At 49.3% G+C, this 25,147-nt stretch overlaps 1 protein-coding gene across 1 annotated transcript in view; it reads left to right on the top strand.

The window, feature by feature from the left end:
- TTC3 (tetratricopeptide repeat domain 3) overlaps window positions 1-25,147 on the top strand; it is a 143,432-nt gene that overhangs the window by 90,989 nt on the left and 27,296 nt on the right. Inside the window, exons 29-32 of the mRNA XM_066598977.1 lie at window positions 1,905-1,964; window positions 6,810-6,883; window positions 17,523-17,678; window positions 23,650-24,346. Of these exons, the coding sequence (XP_066455074.1) occupies window positions 1,905-1,964; window positions 6,810-6,883; window positions 17,523-17,678; window positions 23,650-24,346 (987 nt within the window). The remainder of the gene's footprint in view (window positions 1-1,904; window positions 1,965-6,809; window positions 6,884-17,522; window positions 17,679-23,649; window positions 24,347-25,147) is intronic.

Below are 25,147 nucleotides of genomic sequence, written 5' to 3'. Positions count from 1 at the left end.
TGGGGGGTTGATGTCCTCTGGGTGTCGTGGGGGGATGATGTCCTCTGGGTGTCGTGGGGGGATGATGTCCTCTGGGTGTCGTGGGGGGATGATGTCCTCTGGGTGTCGTGGGGGGATGATGTCCTCTGGGTGTCGTGGGGGGATGATGTCCTCTGGGTGTCGTGGGGGGATGATGTCCTCTGGGTGTCGTGGGGGGATGATGTCCTCTGGGTGTCGTGGGGGGATGATGTCCTCTGGGTGTCGTGGGGGGATGATGTCCTCTGGGTGTCGTGGGGGGATGATGTCCTCTGGGTGTCGTGGGGGGATGATGTCCTCTGGGTGTCGTGAGGGGATGGTGTCCTCTGGGTGTCGTGAGGGGATGGTGTCCTCTGGGTGTCGTGAGGGGATGGTGTCCTCTGGGTGTCGTGAGGGGATGGTGTCCTCTGGGTGTCGTGAGGGGATGGTGTCCTCTGGGTGTCGTGAGGGGATGGTGTCCTCTGGGTGTCGTGAGGGGATGGTGTCCTCTGGGTGTCGTGAGGGGATGGTGTCCTCTGGGTGTCGTGAGGGGATGGTGTCCTCTGGGTGTCGTGAGGGGATGGTGTCCTCTGGGTGTCGTGAGGGGATGGTGTCCTCTGGGTGTCGTGGGGGGATGGTGTCCTCTGGGTGTCGTGGGGGGATGGTGTCCCCTGGGTGTCCTGGGGGGATGATGTCCCCTGGGTGTCGTGAGGGGATGGATGTCCCCTGGGTGTCGTGAGGGGATGGATGTCCCCTGGGTGTCGTGAGGGGATGGATGTCCCCTGGGTGTCGTGAGGGGATGGATGTCCCCTGGGTGTCGTGGGGGGATGGATGTCCCCTGGGTGTCGTGGGGGGATGGATGTCCTCTGGGTGTCGTGGGGGGACGGTGTCCTCTGGGTTTCGCGGGGGGGAAACGGTGTCCTCTGGGTGTCGCGGGGGGGACGGTGTCCTCTGGGTGTCGCGGGGGGCGGGGTCCTCTGGGTGTCGCGGGGGGGCGGGGGTCCTCTGGGGGGGGCGGGGGTCCTCTGGGTGTCGCGGGGGGGGCGGGGGTCCTCTGGGTGTCGCGGGGGGGGCGGGGGTCTTCTGGGTGTCGCGGGGGGGGCGGGGGTCTTCTGGGTGTCGCGGGGGGGGGCGGGGGTCTTCTGGGTGTCGCGGGGGGGGGGGCGGGGGTCTTCTGGGTGTCGCGGGGGGGGGGGGTGGGGGTCCTTTGGGTGTCGCGGGGGGGGGGGCGGGGGTCCTCTGGGTGTCGCGGGGGGGGGGCGGGGGTCTTCTGGGTGTCGCGGGGGGGGGCGGGGGTCTTCTGGGTGTCGCGGGGGGGGCGGGGGTCTTCTGGCTGTCGCGGGGGGGGGGGGCGGGGGTACTCTGGGTGTCGCGGGGGGGCGGGGGTCCTCTGGGTGTCGCCGGGGGGCGGGGGTCCTCTGGGTGTCGCGGGGGGGGGGGCGGGGGTCCTCTGGGTGTCGCGGGGGGGGGGGCGGGGGTCCTCTGGGTGTCGCGGGGGGGGGGCGGGGGTCCTCTGGGTGTCGCGGGGGGGGGGGGGGCGGGGGTCCTCTGGGTGTCGCAGGGGGGGCGGGGGTCCTCTGGGTGTCGCGGGGGGGCGGGGGTCTTCTGGGTGTCGCGGGGGGGGCGGGGGTCTTCTGGGTGTCGCGGGGGGGGGGCGGGGGTCTTCTGGGTGTCGCGGGGGGGGCGGGGGTCCTCTGGGTGTCGCGGGGGGGGCGGGGGTCCTCTGGGTGTCGCGGGGGGGGGGCGGGGGTCCTCTGGGTGTCGCGGGGGGACGGGGGTCCTCTGGGTGTCGCGGGGGGGGCGGGGGTCCTCTGGGTGTCGCGGGGGGACGGGGGTCCTCTGGGTGTCGCGGGGGGGCGGTGTCCTCTGGGTGTTGTGCACTGCTCATCCTCTCCTTCTCTTTCCCCTAGAATATATGTTTGCATCTAAAAGCTAAACACAAAAAAAAGAAGCGGAACCAACCTGTGAAGGTAAGTCATTGGTGGAGATCCTGTCGGACGCTTTACATGGGTTGTAGGGTGGCCTCCGCTGTGGGATCGCTCAGCCGAACCTTCATAATCCTCAGCATGCTCGGCCCAACGTACCGAGCGCAGATGGATGAGCGTACAGATCGATGCACGGGCTGAGGGTGAGCTTATGGGACTGATGTACCGCCGTCTATGGAGACGCAGGATGGTAGCGCTGCACGCGGGGGGATGGATAAGAGCGTGATCCTGCAGCCGAGCGGTCAGCCGACAAGTGGATGTTCACTCATTCATCGGCGGATTGTTGTTCCCATTAAACTGCTTAGTTGTCTGTGAGCGTTTAGAGGAATGTCTGGGGCTGCGCAAAAGCATCGCTGAAGGCGCCAGACGCTTCGCACACGATGGCTCATACACTTGGGGCGCTTTTACCCAAGAAGGCCGTCTGTCCGTGGTAACGAATGCTGATGGCGGCGAGCGTGTGGTCTGTGCGTTGCTTCGCTCATTCCTCCCCGCCCCGCTGTTATTCGATGGCGCTGCTCCCTCTTTAGAGAGATGTGCAGACGGCCGGCGGGCCAACGTTATGCTCTTACAAATGAGACATCGGTCAATAAATGAGCGTTGGCCTGTTGGTCGGCGGACTGCTGACCCTTGTGCACGGTGCAGTCATACCGAAGACTCTCACAGCTACGTACATCTGTCGGACTTGTCAAGTGCGCCAAGATGAGCCGGCCGGCCAGTGTGCGGGGCCGGTAATTCCCGATGTTGGGGGGAGCGTCAGGGACGCTGAATTATGTCGGCCGTTTTGTCACCGTGCCATAACCTGGTGTGTTCTTGTTGCTCGCTCGCTCACGCTGCGTACCGTGTCAGTCCGTGGAATACACAGCGTTTTCACACACCAAACCCGTGCGTATTCGCTGTGTATTCGCACGTTTGTGCGCGGTTTTTTTGCTCGTCTTTTCACTGCGTTTTCCCGTTGATTTCTCCTTCCTGTAGATACGCATGTACTGGGCATTCTCTGCATATTTACGCCATCCCATTGACTTCAATGGGTGATTTCAGTCCATAATCCGGCCCCAAATAGGACATGTAAAACCGCACGCCTGACTACCACAGTGCGGACCAGTGGGGTGTAAGCACTCGGAGCACAATGGGGTGTGAGCACTCGGAGCACAAATGTCACTGTGTAATATAAGGTGCGCTCACATGGGCACCGCCCAAAAGGGAGTCTGCTGGGAAAAGGAATAGATTTGTGACATTTTGTAACTTCAGGCTTAATGGGTTTTAAAAATTGGGCATGCCCCCTCTGATAAACCACACCCACTTGTCAACTTTTGGCTATCGTGGTGGAAATGTGAATTAAAAAGTGTAATATGCCATTTTCTGCACAAATCGTGACACTTTTTGGAGCTCAGTTTAAGCCAAAAGCTGATTAATATTTGGGGCTTTTGTGTTCCAATTCGCCACAAGTTAGAAGATATTTCCTGGCAGAGTGAAAAGGCAAAAGTCTGGACACGCCCATTCACCTGGTGTAATGATGAGAACATGGACTTCCAATGTCTGCAAGTGTTCGTCATCGGAGGGGGGCCGCGTTCTTTCAGTGGAGGAGACTTTTTGGAGGCTCTTTTGAATTCCGCTCCAGTTTTTCTAATGTGGAGGGGTCATGTGATACATCAGTCTTGGCGAGAATTTACTCAGAAACACAGCGAAGTGTCCGTTTGGTGCGATCTCTACTTGTTTAGGCCTTAAGCGAGGGCAAATCTTTCCCTTAGTGATGGCTGCGTTGCTTTTTTTACGTCTGGGCTTTAATCCTGAGGGACCTAAAAACATGCATCCCAGAGGTAGCCACAACCTGGAGCTGTTGTCATGGGGGGTGGGCCACGGGAAGCCTTCCCCCGACAGTGCGATCAGAGCTATCCAGTGACCGAGGGCCGCGGTGAGCCGTCTCTGGTCATGTGATCCTTGTTATCCAATGGATAATGGCGATCGCATAAAAGTTAAAAACAGTTAAAATTCAATGTTCCTTTCATTTTGGGCCCCGCTGTGCATACAGACATAATATTAGGGCCACAATGGGTATGTTTCTGAACATGGGACAAACGAGGGGATCCACTTTAGGGTGATAGTCTACATTCCTATGTGCGCTGTACAAAAAAATGTTTTTAAAATGACAGAATTGCCAAAAAAAAGAAAATTTAATTTTTTTTCCTTCTTCTTTGCTTAGATTTATTTAAAAATTGTGAGCTCAAAATCCGCAGTGCACCCCTAGATGAATTCGTTAAGGGGTCTAGTTTTCAAAATGGGGTTATTTGTAGAGGTTCTCCATCGTTTGGCCGCTCAAGGAGTCTACAAGTGGGCGATGGGGCCTAAATCACCTTCAAGCAAAATGTCTGTTCTGGAAGCCACCGGCTGCTCCTTTCGGTTTGGGCCCCGTTGTGCATACAGACATAATATTAGGGCCACGATGGGTATTTCTATGAACACAGGACAAACAGGGGGATCCATTTTGGGTGTAAATGCTCATTTTCATGTGCACTATTGGGAAAAATGTTTTTAAAATAATTGCAAAAATATGAAAGTTTATTTTTTTCTCCTAAATTGCATTAGTTCCTAAAAGACACTGTAGGGGTCAAAATCCTCCGGACCCCTCAGTGATTACATTAAGGGGTGTAGTTTATAAAATGGGGTCATTTGGGGGGGGATCTATCATTCTGACACCTACGAGCCTTTGCCATCTTGGCTTGGTGCAGAAAAACAAAATGTTCCTCAAAATGTTGATAAGTAATGTTACATTTGTACGTCTCCTAAATGGTTAAAAAAAAACAAACAAACAGTTATTCAAATGTGCTTCCAGCATAAAGTAAACAGATGGAAATATATACAACAATGTCAGAATCACTGGGGGATGCAAAACCTTTACAGAGTTATTCTATGTTAGGCCTCCTTCCCACGAGCGTGACGGGCTCCGCAGCGTAATATTATGCTGTGAAGCCCGTCACGGCGCCCCCCAGAGCCCCTATACTTACCTGCGGGAGATAGCGTGAAATCGCTTCCCCGCCCACCGCCGCGCGTCACCGCCCGTCACCGCCCACCGCCCTCGCGTCACCAGCCGTGTCACGTGCACGGCCGGCCGTGTCACGTGACGCGGCCGGACCGCGTCATTTGGCGTCATATGACGCTCGGCGGTGGGCGGGAAAGCGTTTTTTCACGCTATCTCCCGCTGGTTACAGCGGGAGATAGCGTGAATGGACGGCTTCCATTGACTGCAATGGAAGCCGTCAGTGCGTACAGCCCGTCCTCACCCGCAGAAAATAGAGCATGCTGCGGGTGAGGACGGGAGAAATCGCGGTGCGTAATTCCGCGGTGGAATTACGCATCGTGAGCATTGTGCTATTAGGTTCAATAGAACCTAATAGCTGCGGGCAACACAGCGGATTTTCGCCGCGAATTACGCGGCGGAAATCCGTTCGTGGGAAGGAGGCCTTAAAGTAACATGTCAGATTTCCAAAATTTGGCTCCTTCACTAAGACGCAAACAGGCTTGGTCACTAAGGGGTTAATCCCGTCTGAACGGCTGAAGAACTGCAGGTGATATTTCCTCACAGCGCTGTAAGATTTCATGGTTTCAGATGAATCATTGTACATATAGCTTTCCGCATACACAAGGGACTTTAAAGTCCCCAGAGATAAAAGTCCCCAGGCTTTAGGTCCGGCGACCTTGGTGGCCATTCTACCAGACCTCTATATCCAATGCGGTGCCAGGGTAATTGTACAGCCACGGCACCGCGCGGAGGTGCGCCATCCTGTTGGAAGTGGCGTGGGACCTCGGTGTTCTGATGGGAATGTAGTATCCAGTAACATCTGGAGGGACTTCATATCACTAAGTGATCAGTCAGTACAAAAAGGTTCCGTAATACGAGTCTCCCAAATACACCAAACACGTTGTTATTGATGAGTCCGTCCATGATGGGTTATCATCGGACCATACCGGGGGCTGGGGAAAAATATGTAATATGGTTAACCTGAAACGCCGCCTCCTACAGCGCCGTGAAGAAATATCACTCGCAGTTCTTTAGCGCGTTCATGAAGACGGGATGAAGCGTTTAACCGCGTGCGTCCAGCAGAATAGTGACCCCTTGAGCAGGCCTGTGAAGCACTTTGTGAAGCATTGCCCTCACGTAACTTGTAAACAAGTAAAGATGGCGCAAAAGGGTGTTTGTAAGGAAAATCTAGCCAAGACTGATATATCGCGTGAATTTGATCTGAATTCAATATGGCGGAGTTCAAAATGGCCGCTGAAAACCTCTTTTCCACAGAAAACGCAGCCTCCCTTCCAGTGAATACTTTTGCACATTGGAAGTCAATTTTCTCATTATTGCACCAGTTAAACGGGTGTGTCCAGACTTTTGTCTGACCCTGTACTGTTTGTGTTGAAAGGAGTCAAACCGGCACACAGCCGAGAGGAGGAGCGGTCTGTGCAGGGCTGTTAGAAGTGTCCGCCTCACTGACAGTAAATATCCAGAAAATGGCAAAGGAATTGAAACAAAGTGGGAAGTTGTAGAACTTATTTATAAAGTGACTGAGGTGTTTTCTAAAAGGGTGGGGCTCTTTAACAAAAAAACAAAGCGCCTAATTCTCTTGGAAGGAGGAGGCTCTTAGCAAATGAGCTCCGCAGTAGACGCTGTTCGCTGCTGCTGGACTGAAGCACTGTGGGTATTACAGCCTCTCTGCTTGTGGCGTCTCCGGCAGCCATCCTTAGGGGTATTTTATTAGCACAACCTCTCCTTTCTTCAGGACTGATTGCTATCGATGTTCAGCATGGAATGTATGTAACTGACTGCAGTTTGGTTTTCAGACGTCTTACAAGCTGTCGGGGGCGGTCAGTACCAGGTCACAGGAGGAGGACATCTTTACTGAAGAAAACACCTTGTAAGTCTGATCACCGTCCGTCTCTGCTCGGGTCGGGATTTTATAGCTCACTCCTACATTAAAGCGGTTGTCCAGAGTTCGAAAAACATGGCTGCTTTCTTTCAAAGACAGTGCCACCCTTGTCCATAGGTTTATGTGTGGTATTGCAACTCAGCTCACATGCACTTTAATGGAGCCCCTTTAATCATGGCTGCCACGATGACTAAAAGGTCCAAGCCGGCAACCAGATGTTGCTTCCTGCCTTCACCTATTGCCCTATATATGGCAGTGGATGCTGTAGCTCACGGCGTACATCTCCATCTCCGGGCTCAGAGTAGATGGAAGGAGCATGCGTTAGTGGATATATACTGGCAACAGGCCGCTGTATACAGAGAGGGCACCCAGAAGGGAATGCTGTAAGCATTGGAGTTCAAAAGGGAGGAAATCCGTCTGTGATTACCAGAATTGCCTCTGAGTTTGCTCACGTGGCGGAGTCAGTGTGGAGGTCTCCAGCTGTTGGAGGTCTCCAGCTGTTGGAGGTCTCCAGCTGTTGGAGGTCTCCAGCTGTTGGAGGTCTCCAGCTGTTGGAGGTCTCCAGCTGTTGGAGGTCTCCAGCTATTGGAGGTCTCCAGCTGTTGGAGGTCTCCAGCTGTTGGAGGTCTCCAGCTGTTGGAGGTCTCCAGCTGTTGGAGGTCCCCAGCTGTTGGAGGTCCCCAGCTGTTGGAGGTCCCCAGCTGTTGGAGGTCTCCAGCTGTTGGAGGTCTCCAGCTGTTGGAGGTCTCCAGCTGTTGGAGGTCTCCAGCTGTTGGAGGTCTCCAGCTGTTGGAGGTCTCCAGCTGTTGGAGGTCTCCAGCTGTTGGAGGTCTCCAGCTGTTGGGTGCCTCCCAGGTGTGTTCTGCCTCTGGTGGAAATCCGCAGTTGAACCTTCTGTATAAATGTACGAATCTAAATCACTTTTTTGCCACAACACAGACTTCTAATCTGAGACGGAAAATTCTAGAATTCCATTCAAAAAGTTGGGATGTGTAGTTGTTGTGCTTTTGGCACAGTTTGTCACTATGTCAACGTACTTATAGGGTTCTCTTACACCTACCTAATTATTGGACAGATGTAACGAGCGCCGATCGACACACACATTGCTTGGCACTCATTTAATTTTTCTTTTACATGTGCCAAATGTCGGGCGACTAAGCGCTTAGAGGAACATTCTGTCCCAATAATCAGCCATGTGACTACCATGAGCCTCTGTAGCACGTGAGCACGGTCCTGTGGTTTCCTCTCCAGGCTGCAGAGTTGTCCTGGCTGTAAGAGAAGGATGAACAATGGCAGATTGGTACACTAGGCACGCTTCCTCCATGGAAGTAACTGCAGGAAGGAGACGGCTGTATACGGCTGCACACTGCTCTCTGTGATCAGGTGGAGTGACTCAGAAGCGCTCTGCCTGATCATTAAGGCAGGAGCTCTGGGAGTATGTGTGACAGTACTTTACTTGGGTGCGGATAGCTTCTGAGCTGTGCTGCTGTGCGGCCTAGAGGGCACAGTGGTGATTGCTGGGGATAGTTGTTGGGAAAAGCTGCTGTGAGTCCTGGGTGGGCGTAGAAAATGCATTCCTATACTCACAATTATATAAAACTAGCTGATATACCCGGCTTCGCTCTAGTCATTTTGGTACAGGTGTTTGTTGTCTGCATGGAAAATTTTATGACGTCGTGGAACCGAGTAATAAAATCTGTCTACACATAGAGGAGCGTTAGATTCTCCTCAGACTGCATGTACCGATGTTCCTCTGCAGAATGTGCCGCCCCTTCCCCTCTCCTCACTTTATACCCTTGAAGGTAACGCCCCTTCTATTCATATTTACCCCCCAGACTGCAGGTTGCAACCCATTCTTAGCCTTAAAGGCTCCATCCCTGCAGTCCCTGGCCGCTTCCTTGTGTACTTTACGGCCTTTCAGTATATACACATAGAGGTGAGGTAGATTCTCCTCAGTATATACACAGAGGTGAGGTAGATTCTCCTCAGTATATACACATAGAGGTGAGGTAGATTCTCCTCAGTATATACACATAGAGGTGAGGTAGATTCTCCCCAGTATATACACATAGAGGTGAGGTAGATTCTCCTCAGTATATACACATAGAGGTGAGGTAGATTCTCCTCAGTATATACACATAGAGGTGAGGTAGATTCTCCTCAGTATATACACAGAGGTGAGGTAGATTCTCCTCAGTATATACACATAGAGGTGAGCTAGTTTCTCCTCAGTATATACACATAGAGGAGAGGTAGATTCTCCTCAGTATATACACATAGAGGTGAGCTAGATTCTCCTCAGTATATACACATAGAGGTGAGGTAGATTCTCCTCAGTATATGCACATAGAGGTGAGGTAGATTCTCCTCGGTATATACACCTAGAGGTGAGGTAGATTCTCCTCGGTATATACACAGAGGTGAGGTAGATTCTCCTCGGTATATACACATAGAGGTGAGGTAGATTCTCCTCAGTATATACACCTAGAGGTGAGGTAGATTCTCCTCAGTTTATACACACAGAGGTGAGGTAGATTCTCCTCAGTATATACGTAGAGGGGAGGTAGATTCTCCTCAGTATATACACATATAGGTGAGGTAGATTTTCCTCAGTATATACACACAGAGGTGAGGTAGATTCTCCTCAGTATATACACACAGAGGTGAAGTAGATTCTCCTCAGTATATACACCTAGAGGTGAGGTAGATTCTCCTTAGTATATACACATAGAGGTGAGGTAGATTCTCCTCAGTATATATACATAGAGGTGAGGTAGATTCTCCTCAGTATATACACATAGAGGTGAGGCAGATTCTCCTCAGTATATATACACACAGAGGTGGGGTAGATTCTCCTCAGTATATACACCTAGAGGTGAGGTAGATTCTCCTCAGTATATACACCTAGAGGTGAGGTAGATTCTCCTCAGTATATACACCTAGAGGTGAGGTAGATTGTCCTCAGTATATACACATAGAGGTGAGGTAGATTCTCCTCAGTATATACACATAGAGGTGAGGCAGATTCTCCTCAGTATATACACATAGAGGTGAGGTAGATTCTCCTCAGTATATACACATAGAGGTGAGGCAGATTCTCCTTAGTATATACACATAGAGGTGAGGTAGATTCTCCTCAGTATATACACATAGAGGGGAGGTAGATTCTCCTCAGTATATACACATAGAGGTGAGGCAGATTCTCCTCAGTATATACACATAGAGGTGAGGTAGATACTCCTCAGTATATACACACATAGAGGTGAGGTAGATTCTCCTCAGTATATACACATAGAGGTGAGGTAGATTCTCCTCAGTATATACACACAGAGGTGAGGTAGATTCTCCTCAGTATATACACATAGAGGTGAGGTAGATTCTCCTCAGCATATACACATAGAGGGGAGGTAGATTCTCCTCAGTATATACACATAGAGGGGAGGTAGATTCTCCTCAGTATATACACATAGAGGTGAGATAGATTCTCCTCAGTATATACACATAGAGGGGAGGTAGATTCTCCTCATTATATACACATAGAGGTGAGGTAGATTCTCCTCAGTATATACACCTAGAGGTGAGGTAGATTCTCCTCAGTATATACACACAGAGGTGAGGTAGATTCTCCTCAGTATATACGTAGAGGGGAGGTAGATTCTCCTCAGTTTATACACATATAGGTGAGGTAGATTCTCCTTAGTATATACACACAGAGGTGAGGTAGATTCTCCTCAGTATATACACACAGAGGTGAGGTAGATTCTCCTCAGTATATACACACAGAGGTGAGGTAGATTCTCCTCAGTATATACACACAGAGGTGAGGTAGATTCTCCTCAGTATATACACCTAGAGGTGAGGTAGATTCTCCTCAGTATATACACCTAGAGGTGAGGTAGATTCTCCTCAGTATATACACCTAGAGGTGAGGTAGATTCTCCTCAGTATATACACACAGAGGTGAGGTAGATTCTCCTCAGTATATACGTAGAGGGGAGGTAGATTCTCCTCAGTATATACACACATAGGTGAGGTAGATTCTCCTCAGTATATACACCTAGAGGTGAGGTAGATTCTCCTCAGTATATACACCTAGAGGTGAGGTAGATTCTCCTCAGTATATACACCTAGAGGTGAGGTAGATTCTCCTCAGTATATACACACAGAGGTGAGGTAGATTCTCCTCAGTATATACGTAGAGGGGAGGTAGATTCTCCTCAGTATATACACACATAGGTGAGGTAGATTCTCCTCAGTATATACACACAGAGGTGAGGTAGATTCTCCTCAGTATATACACATAGAGGTGAGGTAGATTCTCCTCAGTATATACACATAGAGGTGAGGTAGATTCTCCTCAGTATATACACACAGAGGTGAGGTAGATTCTCCTCAGTATATACGTAGAGGGGAGGTAGATTCTCCTCAGTATATACACATATAGGTGAGGTAGATTCTCCTCAGTATATACACACACAGGTGAGGTAGATTCTCCTCAGTATATACACACAGAGGTGAGGTAGATTCTCCTCAATATATACACACAGAGGTGAGGTAGATTCTCCTTAGTATATACACCTAGAGGTGAGGTAGATTCTCCTTAGTATATACACCTAGAGGTGAGGTAGATTCTCCTCAGTATATACACCTAGAGGTGAGGTAGATTCTCCTCAGTATATACACACAGAGGTGGGGTAGATTCTCCTCAGTATATACACACAGAGGTGAGGTAGATTCTCCTCAGTATATACACATAGAGGTGAGGTAGATTCTCCTCAGTATATACACATAGAGGTGAGGTAGATTCTCCTCAGTATATACACACAGAGGTGAGGTAGATTCTCCTCAGTATATACACATAGAGGTGAGGTAGATTCTCCTCAGTATATACACATAGAGGTGAGGCAGATTCTCCTCAGTATATACACATAGAGGTGAGGTAGATTCTCCTCAGTATATACACACAGAGGTGAAGTAGATTCTCCTCAGTATATACACCTAGAGGTGAGGTAGATTCTCCTTAGTATATACACATAGAGGTGAGGTAGATTCTCCTCAGTATATATACATAGAGGTGAGGTAGATTCTCCTCAGTATATACACATAGAGGTGAGGCAGATTCTCCTCAGTATATATACACACAGAGGTGAGGTAGATTCTCCTCAGTATATACACATAGAGGTGAGGTAGATACTCCTCAGTATATACACACATAGAGGTGAGGTAGATTCTCCTCAGTATATACACATAGAGGTGAGGTAGATTCTCCTCAGTATATACACACAGAGGTGAGGTAGATTCTCCTCAGTATATACACATAGAGGTGAGGTAGATTCTCCTCAGCATATACACATAGAGGGGAGGTAGATTCTCCTCAGTATATACACATAGAGGGGAGGTAGATTCTCCTCAGTATATACACATAGAGGTGAGATAGATTCTCCTCAGTATATACACATAGAGGGGAGGTAGATTCTCCTCATTATATACACATAGAGGTGAGGTAGATTCTCCTCAGTATATACACCTAGAGGTGAGGTAGATTCTCCTCAGTATATACACACAGAGGTGAGGTAGATTCTCCTCAGTTTATACACATATAGGTGAGGTAGATTCTCCTTAGTATATACACACAGAGGTGAGGTAGATTCTCCTCAGTATATACACACAGAGGTGAGGTAGATTCTCCTCAGTATATACACACAGAGGTGAGGTAGATTCTCCTCAGTATATACACCTAGAGGTGAGGTAGATTCTCCTCAGTATATACACCTAGAGGTGAGGTAGATTCTCCTCAGTATATACACCTAGAGGTGAGGTAGATTCTCCTCAGTATATACACATAGAGGTGAGGTAGATTCTCCTCAGTATATACACACAGAGGTGAGGTAGATTCTCCTCAGTATATACGTAGAGGGGAGGTAGATTCTCCTCAGTATATACACATATAGGTGAGGTAGATTCTCCTCAGTATATACACACACAGGTGAGGTAGATTCTCCTCAGTATATACACAGAGGTGAGGTAGATTCTCCTCAGTATATACACACAGAGGTGAGGTAGATTCTCCTCAATATATACACACAGAGGTGAGGTAGATTCTCCTTAGTATATACACCTAGAGGTGAGGTAGATTCTCCTTAGTATATACACCTAGAGGTGAGGTAGATTCTCCTCAGTATATACACCTAGAGGTGAGGTAGATTCTCCTCAGTATATACACACAGAGGTGGGGTAGATTCTCCTCAGTATATACACACAGAGGTGAGGTAGATTCTCCTCAGTATATACACATAGAGGTGAGGTAGATTCTCCTCAGTATATACACATAGAGGTGAGGTAGATTCTCCTCAGTATATACACACAGAGGTGAGGTAGATTCTCCTCAGTATATACACATAGAGGTGAGGTAGATTCTCCTCAGTATATACACATAGAGGTGAGGCATATTCTCCTCAGTATATACACATAGAGGTGAGGTAGATTCTCCTCAGTATATACACACAGAGGTGAAGTAGATTCTCCTCAGTATATACACCTAGAGGTGAGGTAGATTCTCCTTAGTATATACACATAGAGGTGAGGTAGATTCTCCTCAGTATATATACATAGAGGTGAGGTAGATTCTCCTCAGTATATACACATAGAGGTGAGGCAGATTCTCCTCAGTATATATACACACAGAGGTGGGGTAGATTCTCCTCAGTATATACACGTAGAGGTGAGGTAGATTCTCCTCAGTATATACACCTAGAGGTGAGGTAGATTCTCCTCAGTATATACACGTAGAGGTGAGGTAGATTCTCCTCAGTATATACACCTAGAGGTGAGGTAGATTCTCCTCAGTATATACTCATAGAGGTGAGGTAGATTCTCCTCAGTATATACACATAGAGGTGAGGCAGATTCTCCTCAGTATATACACATAGAGGTGAGGTAGATTCTCCTCAGTATATACACATAGAGGTGAGGCAGATTCTCCTTAGTATATACACATAGAGGTGAGGTAGATTCTCCTCAGTATATACACACAGAGGTGAGGTAGATTCTCCTCAGTATATACGTAGAGGGGAGGTAGATTCTCCTCAGTATATACACATATAGGTGAGGTAGATTCTCCTCAGTATATACACACACAGGTGAGGTAGATTCTCCTCAGTATATACACAGAGGTGAGGTAGATTCTCCTCAGTATATACACACAGAGGTGAGGTAGATTCTCCTCAATATATACACAGAGGTGAGGTAGATTCTCCTTAGTATATACACCTAGAGGTGAGGTAGATTCTCCTTAGTATATACACCTAGAGGTGAGGTAGATTCTCCTCAGTATATACACCTAGAGGTGAGGTAGATTCTCCTCAGTATATACACACAGAGGTGGGGTAGATTCTCCTCAGTATATACACACAGAGGTGAGGTAGATTCTCCTCAGTATATACACATAGAGGTGAGGTAGATTCTCCTCAGTATATACACATAGAGGTGAGGTAGATTCTCCTCAGTATATACACACAGAGGTGAGGTAGATTCTCCTCAGTATATACACATAGAGGTGAGGTAGATTCTCCTCAGTATATACACATAGAGGTGAGGTAGATTCTCCTCAGTATATACACATAGAGGGGAGGTAGATTCTCCTCAGTATATACACATAGAGGTGAGGCAGATTCTCCTCAGTATATATACACACAGAGGTGAGGTAGATTCTCCTCAGTATATACACATAGAGGTGAGGTAGATACTCCTCAGTATATACACACATAGAGGTGAGGTAGATTCTCCTCAGTATATACACATAGAGGTGAGGTAGATTCTCCTCAGTATATACACACAGAGGTGAGGTAGATTCTCCTCAGTATATATACACACAGAGGTGAGGTAGATTCTCCTCAGTATATACACATAGAGGTGAGGTAGATTCTCCTCAGCATATACACATAGAGGGGAGGTAGATTCTCCTCAGTATATACACATAGAGGGGAGGTAGATTCTCCTCAGTATATACACATAGAGGTGAGGTAGATTCTCCTCAGTATATACACATAGAGGGGAGGTAGATTCTCCTCATTATATACACATAGAGGTGAGGTAGATTCTCCTCAGTATATACACCTAGAGGTGAGGTAGATTCTCCTCAGTATATACACACAGAGGTGAGGTAGATTCTCCTCAGTATATACACACAGAGGTGAGGTAGATTCTCCTCAGTTTATACACATATAGGTGAGGTAGATTCTCCTCAGTATATACACACAGAGGTGAGGTAGATTCTCCTCAGTATATACACACAGAGGTGAGGTAGATTCTCCTCAGTATATACACACAGAGGTGAGGTAGATTCTCCTCAGTATATACACCTAGAGGTGAGGTAGATTCTCCTCAGTATATACACCTAGAGGTGAGGTAGATTCTCCTCAGTATATACACATAGAGGTGAGGTAGATTCTCCTCAGTATATACACACAGAGGTGAGGTAGATTCTCCTCAGTATATACGTAGAGGGGAGGTAGATTCTCCTCAGTATATACACATATAGGTGAGGTAGATTCTCCTCAGTATATACACACAGAGGTGAGGTAGATTCTCCTCAGTATATACACATAGAGGTGAGGTAGATTCTCCTCAGTATATACACATAGAGGTGAGGTAGATTCTCCTCAGTATATACACACAGAGGTGAGGTAGATTCTCCTCAGTATATACGTAGAGGGGAGGTAGATTCTCCTCAGTATATACACATATAGGTGAGGTAGATTCTCCTCAGTATATACACACACAGGTGAGGTAGATTCTCCTCAGTATATACACAGAGGTGAGGTAGATTCTCCTCAGTATATACACACAGAGGTGAGGTAGATTCTCCTCAATATATACACACAGAGGTGAGGTAGATTCTCCTTAGTATATACACCTAGAGGTGAGGTAGATTCTCCTTAGTATATACACCTAGAGGTGAGGTAGATTCTCCTCAGTATATACACATAGAGGTGAGGTAGATTCTCCTCAGTATATACACATAGAGGTGAGGTAGATTCTCCTCAGTATATACACACAGAGGTGAGGTAGATTCTCCTCAGTATATACACATAGAGGTGAGGTAGATTATCCTCTGTATATACACACAGAGGTGAGGTAGATTCTCCTCATTATATACACATAGAGGTGAGGTAGATTATCCTCTGTATATACACATATAGGTGAGGTAGATTCTCCTCAGTATATACACATAGAGGTGAGGTAGATTCTCCTCAGTATATACACATAGAGGTGAGGTAGATTCTCCTCAGTATATACACATAGAGGTGAGGTAGATTCTCCTCAGTATATACACATAGAGGTGAGGTAGATTCTCCTCAGTATATACACATAGAGGTGAGGTAGATTCTCCTCAGTATATACACATAGAGGTGAGGTAGATTCTCCTCAGTATATACACATAGAGGTGAGGTAGATTCTCCTCAGTATATACACATAGAGGTGAGGTAGATTCTCCTCAGTATATACACATAGAGGTGAGGTAGATTCTCCTCAGTATATACACATAGAGGTGAGTAGATTCTCCTCAGTATATACACAGAGGTGAGGTAGATTCTCCTCAGTATATACACACAGAGGTGAGGTAGATTCTCCTCAGTATATACACATAGAGGTGAGGTAGATTCTCCTCAGTATATACACATAGAGGTGAGGTAGATTCTCCTCAGTATATACACAGAGGTCAGGTAGATTCTCCTCAGTATATATACACACAGAGGTAAGGTAGATTCTCCTCAGTATATACACATAGAGGTGAGGTAGATTCTCCTCAATATATACACATAGAGGTGAGGTAGATTCTCCTCAGTATATACACAGAGGTGAGGTAGATTCTCCTCAGTATATACACATAGAGGTGAGGTAGATTCTCCTCAGTATATACACAGAGGTGAGGTAGATTCTCCTCAGTATATACACACAGAGGTGAGGTAGATTCTCCTCAGTATATACACATAGAGGTGAGGTAGATTCTCCTCAGTATATACACATAGAGGTGAGGTAGATTCTCCTCAGTATATACACATAGAGGTGAGGTAGATTCTCCTCAGTATATACACATAGAGGTGGGGTAGATTCTCCTCAGTATATACACACAGAGGTGAGGTAGATTCTCCTCAGTATATACACATAGAGGTGAGGTAGATTCTCCTCAGTATATACACAGAGGTGAGGTAGATTCTCCTCAGTATATACACATAGAGGTGAGGTAGATTCTCCTCAGTATATACACAGAGGTGAGGTAGATTCTCCTCAGTATATACACACAGAGGTGAGGTAGATTCTCCTCAGTATATACACATAGAGGTGAGGTAGATTCTCCTCAGTATATACACATAGAGGTGAGGTAGATTCTCCTCAGTATATACACACAGATGTGAGGTAGATTCTCCTCAGTATATACACAGAGGTGAGGTAGATTCTCCTCAGTATATACACATAGAGGTGAGGTAGAGGTCAAGATAAAACTGGAATCTCTTCTGAATCTGCAGCCACTGATGTCTATTAGTCGGATATTCTTCGGTCAGCGGTGATGTAAGATGGTGATCGTTCTGCCTGTAACATCTGCATTTTTGTTTCTCGTTTCCAGAAGCCTTTTGGACCCCAACGAGCCCTTTATGGTTCCTGAGTTGCTGCGCGGTGATGTAGGGGACTTTGAGGCCCTCTATGAGTTGGGTTTATATCCGGACGGTGATCGGGGGCCGCTGCTGGATCCAGTGGAGCCGATCCGGGAAACCCTGTTTGAGTAAGTATTTCACATATTGCGGTGAGTGAGGCTTCGTCTGGACGACGATCGGTGGTCCCCGACTGGCCGGAGATCTGGGGGAGCCACGCAGTTTAACCCATTAAACACCTTACAGGTAAAAAAAATAAAGCGTTAGCGCCGGTACGGAGAAGGGGGTGAACGCACATGTTTATCCCCGAGGCTGCAGCGTATTAACTGCTAGTTACATGCATTTGGCATCCTCCTAACCAACACAAGCCGGGCGCAGGAGAACTTCGTTTTAGGTAATAAGTATCTTTGCCAGAAACGCTTTCCCCCATTTTTTGTACTTTTTTAGATGAATTTTCTCTAAAGGGGATTCGTATTAGCGCTACGTGGGGGCGTTCGCTTGTAGCGGATTTCTTGCTGCCGATTTCAGCCTTTCTATTGAGTTTATATGGAAACGGTGAAATTAGTTGTGGCTCTACACCAAATTCATGGCAATTCACCAAACAGTGTGGATTTGTTACAGATGTTTTTGGGGGGGGTGGGCCGCGTTCACACGGGGTGGGTTTACCGTGCGGATTGTCTGCAGCATATGCAGTAGCAGCAAAGAAGCAAGATGTTCAGGATCATCCAAACACTGCGGGAAAATCTGCACTAAATCAGCGTGGACCTCATATTTGCTGCAGGTTTATTACAGCAGCGCATTTGGGGGGGGGGGGGGGTCATTTTTTCCAAAAAAGAGAAGGTGAAATTGGCACCAAAATCTGCATCAAATCCTGATGAAGTTTTTGTACTCCTCATTTGCTGCAGATTCTCTGCTCAGCATGAACAGTCTGAACGACCTCTCGTTCGCACCAGCACACAATGTCCGCGTTCACGCATGCAGTCTGTTCATACAGGCAGATACATGGCACATAAACCGTTCACATTTCCTGTACTAGTGAATGTGGGGTGACCATCGTTGTTTGTTCGCTTGTTTACGCTTCGTTGCATGTAGTGATTCTCACTCGTTGTTCAGTCGTCGGCCGTGTTTACACCCAACCGTTGGCTTTCAAATTCGCACAATCCAATGATTTTTTTGAATGATCGTTCTGTGTGAATGGGCCGCTAAGCCTTATAGCCTGATCCTAGTTGGAACTCCTGATACACAGAGGTTCCGCAAGCTACTCTAGTGCCCTTTACTGGTACCAGGTGGGCTGCCCCTTTATACTTCCAGTGGAGGCAGTGGTACCAGGTGAGCTGCCCCTTTATACACCCGGTGGAGGCGGTGGTACAAGGTGAGCTGCCCCTTTATACTCCCAGTGGAGGCAGTGGTACCAGGTGAGCTGCCCCTTTATACACCTGTTGGAGGCGGTGGTACCAGGTGGGTTGCCCCTTTATACACCTGCTGGAGGCAGTGGTACCAGGTGGGCTGCCCCTTTATACACCTGCTGGAGGCGGTGGTACCAGGTGAGCTGCCCCTTTATATACCTGCTGGAGGCGGTGGTACCAGGTGGGCTGCCCCTTTATACACCCGGTGGAGGCGGTGGTACCAGGTGGGCTGCCCCTTTATACTCCCAGTGGAGGCGGTGGTACCAGGTGGGCTGCCCCTTTATACTCCCAGTGGAGGCGGTGGTACCAGGTAAGCTGCCCCTTTATACATCTGGTGGAGGCGGTGGTACCAGGTGGGCTGCCCCTTTATATTCCCAGTGGAGGCGGTGGTACCAGGTGGGCTGCCCCTTTATACTCCCAGTGGAGGCGGTGGTACCAGGTGAGCTGCCCCTTTATACACCTGCTGGAGGCGGTGGTACCAGTTGGGCTGCCCCTTTATACACCCGGTGGAGGCGATGGTACCAGGTGGGCTGCCCCTTTATACACCCGGTGGAGGCGGTGGTACAAGGTGAGCTGCCCCTTTATACTCCCAGTGGAGGCAGTGGTACCAGGTGAGCTGCCCCTTTATACACCCGGTGGAGGCGGTGGTACAAGGTGAGCTGCCCCTTTATACTCCCAGTGGAGGCGGTGGTACCAGGTGAGCTGCCCCTTTATATACCTGCTGGAGGCGGTGGTACCAGGTGGGCTGCCCCTTTATACACCCGGTGGAGGCGGTGGTACCAGGTGGGCTGCCCCTTTATACTCCCAGTGGAGGCGGTGGTACCAGGTGGGCTGCCCCTTTATACTCCCAGTGGAGGCGGTGGTACCAGGTAAGCTGCCCCTTTATACATCTGGTGGAGGCGGTGGTACCAGGTGGGCTGCCCCTTTATATTCCCAGTGGAGGCGGTGGTACCAGGTGGGCTGCCCCTTTATACTCCCAGTGGAGGCGGTGGTACCAGGTGAGCTGCCCCTTTATACACCTGCTGGAGGCGGTGGTACCAGTTGGGCTGCCCCTTTATACACCCGGTGGAGGCGATGGTACCAGGTGGGCTGCCCCTTTATACTCCCAGTGGAGGCGGTGGTACCAGGTGGGCTGCCCCTTTATACACCCGGTGGAGGCGGTGGTACCAGGTGGGCTGCCCCTTTATACTGCCAGTGGAGGCAGTGGTACCAGGTGAGCTGCCCCTTTATACACCTGCTGGAGGCGGTGGTACCAGGTGGGCTGCCCCTTTATACTCCCAGTGGAGGCGGTGGTACCAGGTGGGCTGCCCCTTTATACTCCCAGTGGAGGCGGTGGTACCAGGTGAGCTGCACCTTTATACACCTGGTGGAGGCGGTGGTACCAGGTGGGCTGCCCCTTTATATTCCCAGTGGAGGCGGTGGTACCAGGTGGGCTGCCCCTTTATACCCCCAGTGGAGGCGGTGGTACCAGGTGGGCTGCCCCTTTATACTCCCAGTGGAGGCGGTGGTACCAGGTGAGCTGCCCCTTTATACAGCTGGTGGAGGCGGTGGTACCAGGTGGGCTGCCCCTTTATATTCTCAGTGGAGGCGGTGGTACCAGGTGGGCTGCCCCTTTATATTCCCAGTGGAGGCAGTGGTACCAGGTGAGCTGCCCCTTTATACTCCCGGAGGAGGCGGTGGTACCAGGTAGGCTGCCCCTTTATACTCCCGATGGAGGTGGTGGTACCAGGTGAGCTGCCCCCTTATACTCCCGGTGGATGCGGTGGTACCAGGTGGGCTGCCCCTTTATACACCCGGTGGAGGTGGCTTCCTCTTAGTGCCCGATAGACTGTATGTAGTTTATAGACCCTGGAGAGGCTGCTGTCCTCACATAGAAAGTGATTTACAAGCAGCTCTTCTACATGCAAGAACCTGATTTATACGTATTTTCTGCTTTATTTTTCTTTAATCTGCCTTTTGGGTAACATTTTTGGGGGCTTTAGAACTAATTACCAGTTTTCCATGGAGCTCTGGTTTCATCATATAACGGTTGTCCCTGTTGAGGGACTGCTGTATGTTGTCTTCCTTGTTCTACATAGGTTTTTAAATAAAATATTAACATTTTTTGAGGAGATTTATGTTTATATTTTGTTTTGGGGAATTATGTTTGTTTGAGCGCTCCCTACTGGTTAGAGCCTAATTTTGTGGGGACCCCATTTGTTGGATATTATACAAAGAAGCCTGTCAATCAGTGTCAAGTGGGAGGAGGAGGAGGAGGAGGAGGGCGGGGCAATAGTGAACTGCTGAATATTAATGAGCGGCAGTGTAAAAGTAATATCCCCAGAGCCACTGAGCGGAGCCTTGTGTCAGTCACTACTCTCCAGTTCCCACAGATGGGGACCCTTAAAGGACCTGGCAGGATCCCCTTCAAGTGGGATTCATGGCGTGCCTGAAGCTGCCTTACGTGGGGTCTGCATAGGATAAATTGAGAATGTTCTCTACGTTTTTTACCCCCAATGTTTTTGTGTAAAAAAACAAACAAATAATGAAATGCTGCGAGGACTTGTGGAGAGCATGAGAGTTCTGCTAACCTCACCCGCTCATGGAGAAAGCCCGGTAGTCCTCATGGAGAGTTGGCGGAGGAGGAGGGGGGGTCTCACATGCTTTAGGAATAGGCGGGCAAGTAGAATTTCTGGTTTTCTGAGTAGACCGGAAAACTGGACTCTCAGACTTTGAGTAACAGGGAAGCGAGACTCCCGGGCTGTATAAGTGGACGAGGGAAGCGGGACTCGCAGGCTGTATAAGTGGACGAGGGAAGCGGGACTCACAAGCTGTATAAGTGGACGAGGGAAGCGAGACTCCCGGGCTGTATAAGTGGACGAGGGAAGCTGGACTCGCAGGCTGTATAAGTGGACGAGGGAAGCTGGACTCACAGGCTGTATAAGTGGACGAGGGAAGCGAGACTCACAGGCTGTATAAGTGGACGAGGGAAGCGAGACTCCCGGGCTGTATAAGTGGACGAGGGAAGCGGGACTCGCAGGCTGTATAAGTGGACGAGGGAAGCGAGACTCACAGGCTGTATAAGTGGACGAGGGAAGCGGGACTCGCAGGCTGTATAAGTGGACGAGGGAAGCGGGACTCGCAGGCTGTATAAGTGGACGAGGGAAGCGGGACTCGCAGGCTGTATAAGTGGACGAGGGAAGCGGGACTCACAGGCTGTATAAGTGGACGAGGGAAGCGGGACTCGCAGGCTGTATAAGTGGACGAGGGAAGCGGGACTCGCAGGCTGTATAAGTGGACGAGGGAAGCGAGACTCGCAGGCTGTTTAAGTGGACGAGGGAAGCGGGACTCGCAGGCTGTATAAGTGGGCGAGGGAAGCGGGACTCGCAGGCTGTATAAGTGGACGAGGGAAGCGAGACTCGCAGGCTGTATAAGTGGACGAGGGAAGCGGGACTCGCAGGCTGTATAAGTGGACGAGGGAAGCGGGACTCGCAGGCTGTATAAGTGGACGAGGGAAGCGGGACTCGCAGGCTGTATAAGTGGACGAGGGAAGCGTGACTCGCAGGCTGTATAAGTGGACGAGGGAAGCGGGACTCGCAGGCTGTATAAGTGGACGACGGAAGCGGGACTCGCAGGCTGTATAAGTGGACGAGGGAAGCGGGACTCGCAGGCTGTATAAGTGGACGAGGGAAGCGAGACTCCCGGGCTGTATAAGTGGACGAGGGAAGCGGGACTCGCAGGCTGTATAAGTGGACGAGGGAAGCGGGACTCGCAGGCTGTATAAGTGGACGAGGGAAGCGAGACTCGCAGGCTGTATAAGTGGACGAGGGAAGCGGGACTCGCAGGCTGTATAAGTGGACGAGGGAAGCGGGACTCGCAGGCTGTATAAGTGGACGAGGGAAGCGAGACTCCCGGGCTGTATAAGTGGACGAGGGAAGCGGGACTCGCAGGCTGTATAAGTGGACGAGGAAAGCGGGACTCGCAGGCTGTATAAGTGGACGAGGGAAGCGAGACTCGCAGGCTGTATAAGTGGACGAGGGAAGCGAGACTCGCAGGCTGTATAAGTGGACGAGGGAAGCGGGACTCGCAGGCTGTATAAGTGGACGAGGGAAGCGGGACTCGCAGGCTGTATAAGTGGACGAGGGAAGCGGGACTCGCAGGCTGTATAAGTGGACGAGGGAAGCGGGACTCGCAGGCTGTATAAGTGGACGAGGGAAGCGGGACTCGCAGGCTGTATAAGTGGACGAGGGAAGCGGGACTCGCAGGCTGTATAAGTGGACGAGGGAAGCGGGACTCGCAGGCTGTATAAGTGGACGAGGGAAGCGAGACTCGCAGGCTGTATAAGTGGACGAGGGAAGCGGGACTCGCAGGCTGTATAAGTGGACGAGGGAAGCGGGACTCGCAGGCTGTATAAGTGGACGAGGGAAGCGAGACTCCCGGGCTGTATAAGTGGACGAGGGAAGCGAGACTCGCAGGCTGTATAAGTGGACGAGGGAAGCGGGACTCGCAGGCTGTATAAGTGGACGAGGGAAGCGGGACTCACAGGCTGTATAAGTGGACGACGGAAGCGGGACTCACAAGCTCACCTATCTGCATAGGAGGCAGAAGAGGTCTCCAAAACAATTCTTCTCCCATGTTTTGGAAAGTGGCGAATTGCAGAGAAGCGCCGTCTTTTTCTTGTTGTACTTCGGCTGAGTTCCTTGTCTTTTCTTTGCAGGTACTTCGCTCAGATTTTAGATGAATATGGTCCTTTGAAACCAGACGATGAACGTTTAATAGGAGAATATAAAGATTTCCCAGAAGAAACCCACAGGATGGTGGAAGAGGCCGGCGGTCTTAAGAGTTTCCTCTTGCAGTCATACGAATTCACCATTGTGGACGACATGATCGCGCTCTCATCTCACTATGATATTCCCTTCAGAGAGCGTCGAGAGAAGTATCAGCTGAACCCCACAGCGGAGGAGTTCAGGCCGTCCTTTGGTACCCCTATATTTAATAATATGGAGCCTTATTATGCTACCAGCCATGATGACTCTACGTCTGCGGACTCCGGTGCCACCGAATGTAGTGAGCTGCCCATCTTTTATAGGGACTTAAATCTAAATTATCAGAAATTCGCGGAGCCATTTAACAGTCCCCACCTCAGCGCCTTTCCTGAGTCGGAGTATGACCTCATCGAGAATAACTCTTATGAACATCTTGTCCTAGATGACGATTTGGATGAAGTACATAGTATTACTAGCAATGGATCTGGACTATCTAGTATAGACGATGATGATGCAGTCCCTGAACCAAATACTGATCGAGGCCAAGAAGTGTCCTACTCAGAAGAATCCGACCAGAACGACCAGACCGTATCGGCCAAGAATGAGATCCAGCCAAAAATAGTTCAGACTGGTATCGTATCGGTGCAGGTGAGACTACAGCAGCGCGGTGTGGGGGGTCTGGAGAGACCCTGGGGATTGTAGGGCGCTACTCAAATATTGCAATTTTAAAGGAACTAAACCTCAAATAATATCCTAGCACTCCCTCTTTTGACCTCCTCACCCCGCAGCCTTTTTCTTTGCCTGTTTTTATTTTTTGTCCCCAGCTTCATTGTGGAAGTGATCAGGGGGTTCGGCGCTGCGGACCATGGGATGCACACACTTTTTAGCAAGACTTTTTCTTGTTAAATAGTGCATCTTATAGTCTGAAAAGTACAGTCGTTTTTATGCTCAACTACTGTTAAAATATAAAACTTTGCCATTGTCAGAGACCCATAACTTTATTTGTCTATGGCGCTGTATGAGGGCTTATTTTTCCTTGTAAGGTGACCCGTAGTTTCTACTGTTACCTTGTGGATCTACAGGAGTTGCTCTTTTAATGTTTTAGTATTTTTAAAAATTCTATTAAACATAATTTTATTCTTTTTGGTTCCATTGCGATACTTGACCATGATGGTGTTGCTTGCACAATATACTGCAATACTTCTGTACTACAGTTCCATTAGCCTATTAAACTCCATCTGTGGGCTTAAAAGGCTTGAATACTTGGGAGCCAACCACTGGGTCCCTGGCTGCTATGGCAACCCATCGGCACACCATGATCGCTTTCTATGGGGTGGGTGTTTGGGGGGTTGGCAGTGGGCCAATGCAGTAGCCTTCAATGGCAGCATCTATCTCGGCCACTTTGGGCGAACATCAGCTATTTTGCACAGCCAACACACCCACTAGATA

Source organism: Eleutherodactylus coqui, chromosome 4 (genome assembly GCF_035609145.1).
Source record: "Eleutherodactylus coqui strain aEleCoq1 chromosome 4, aEleCoq1.hap1, whole genome shotgun sequence".
NCBI classification, from domain to species: Eukaryota; Metazoa; Chordata; class Amphibia; order Anura; family Eleutherodactylidae; genus Eleutherodactylus; species Eleutherodactylus coqui.
This window is presented reverse-complemented; position numbering and strand designations above follow the sequence as displayed.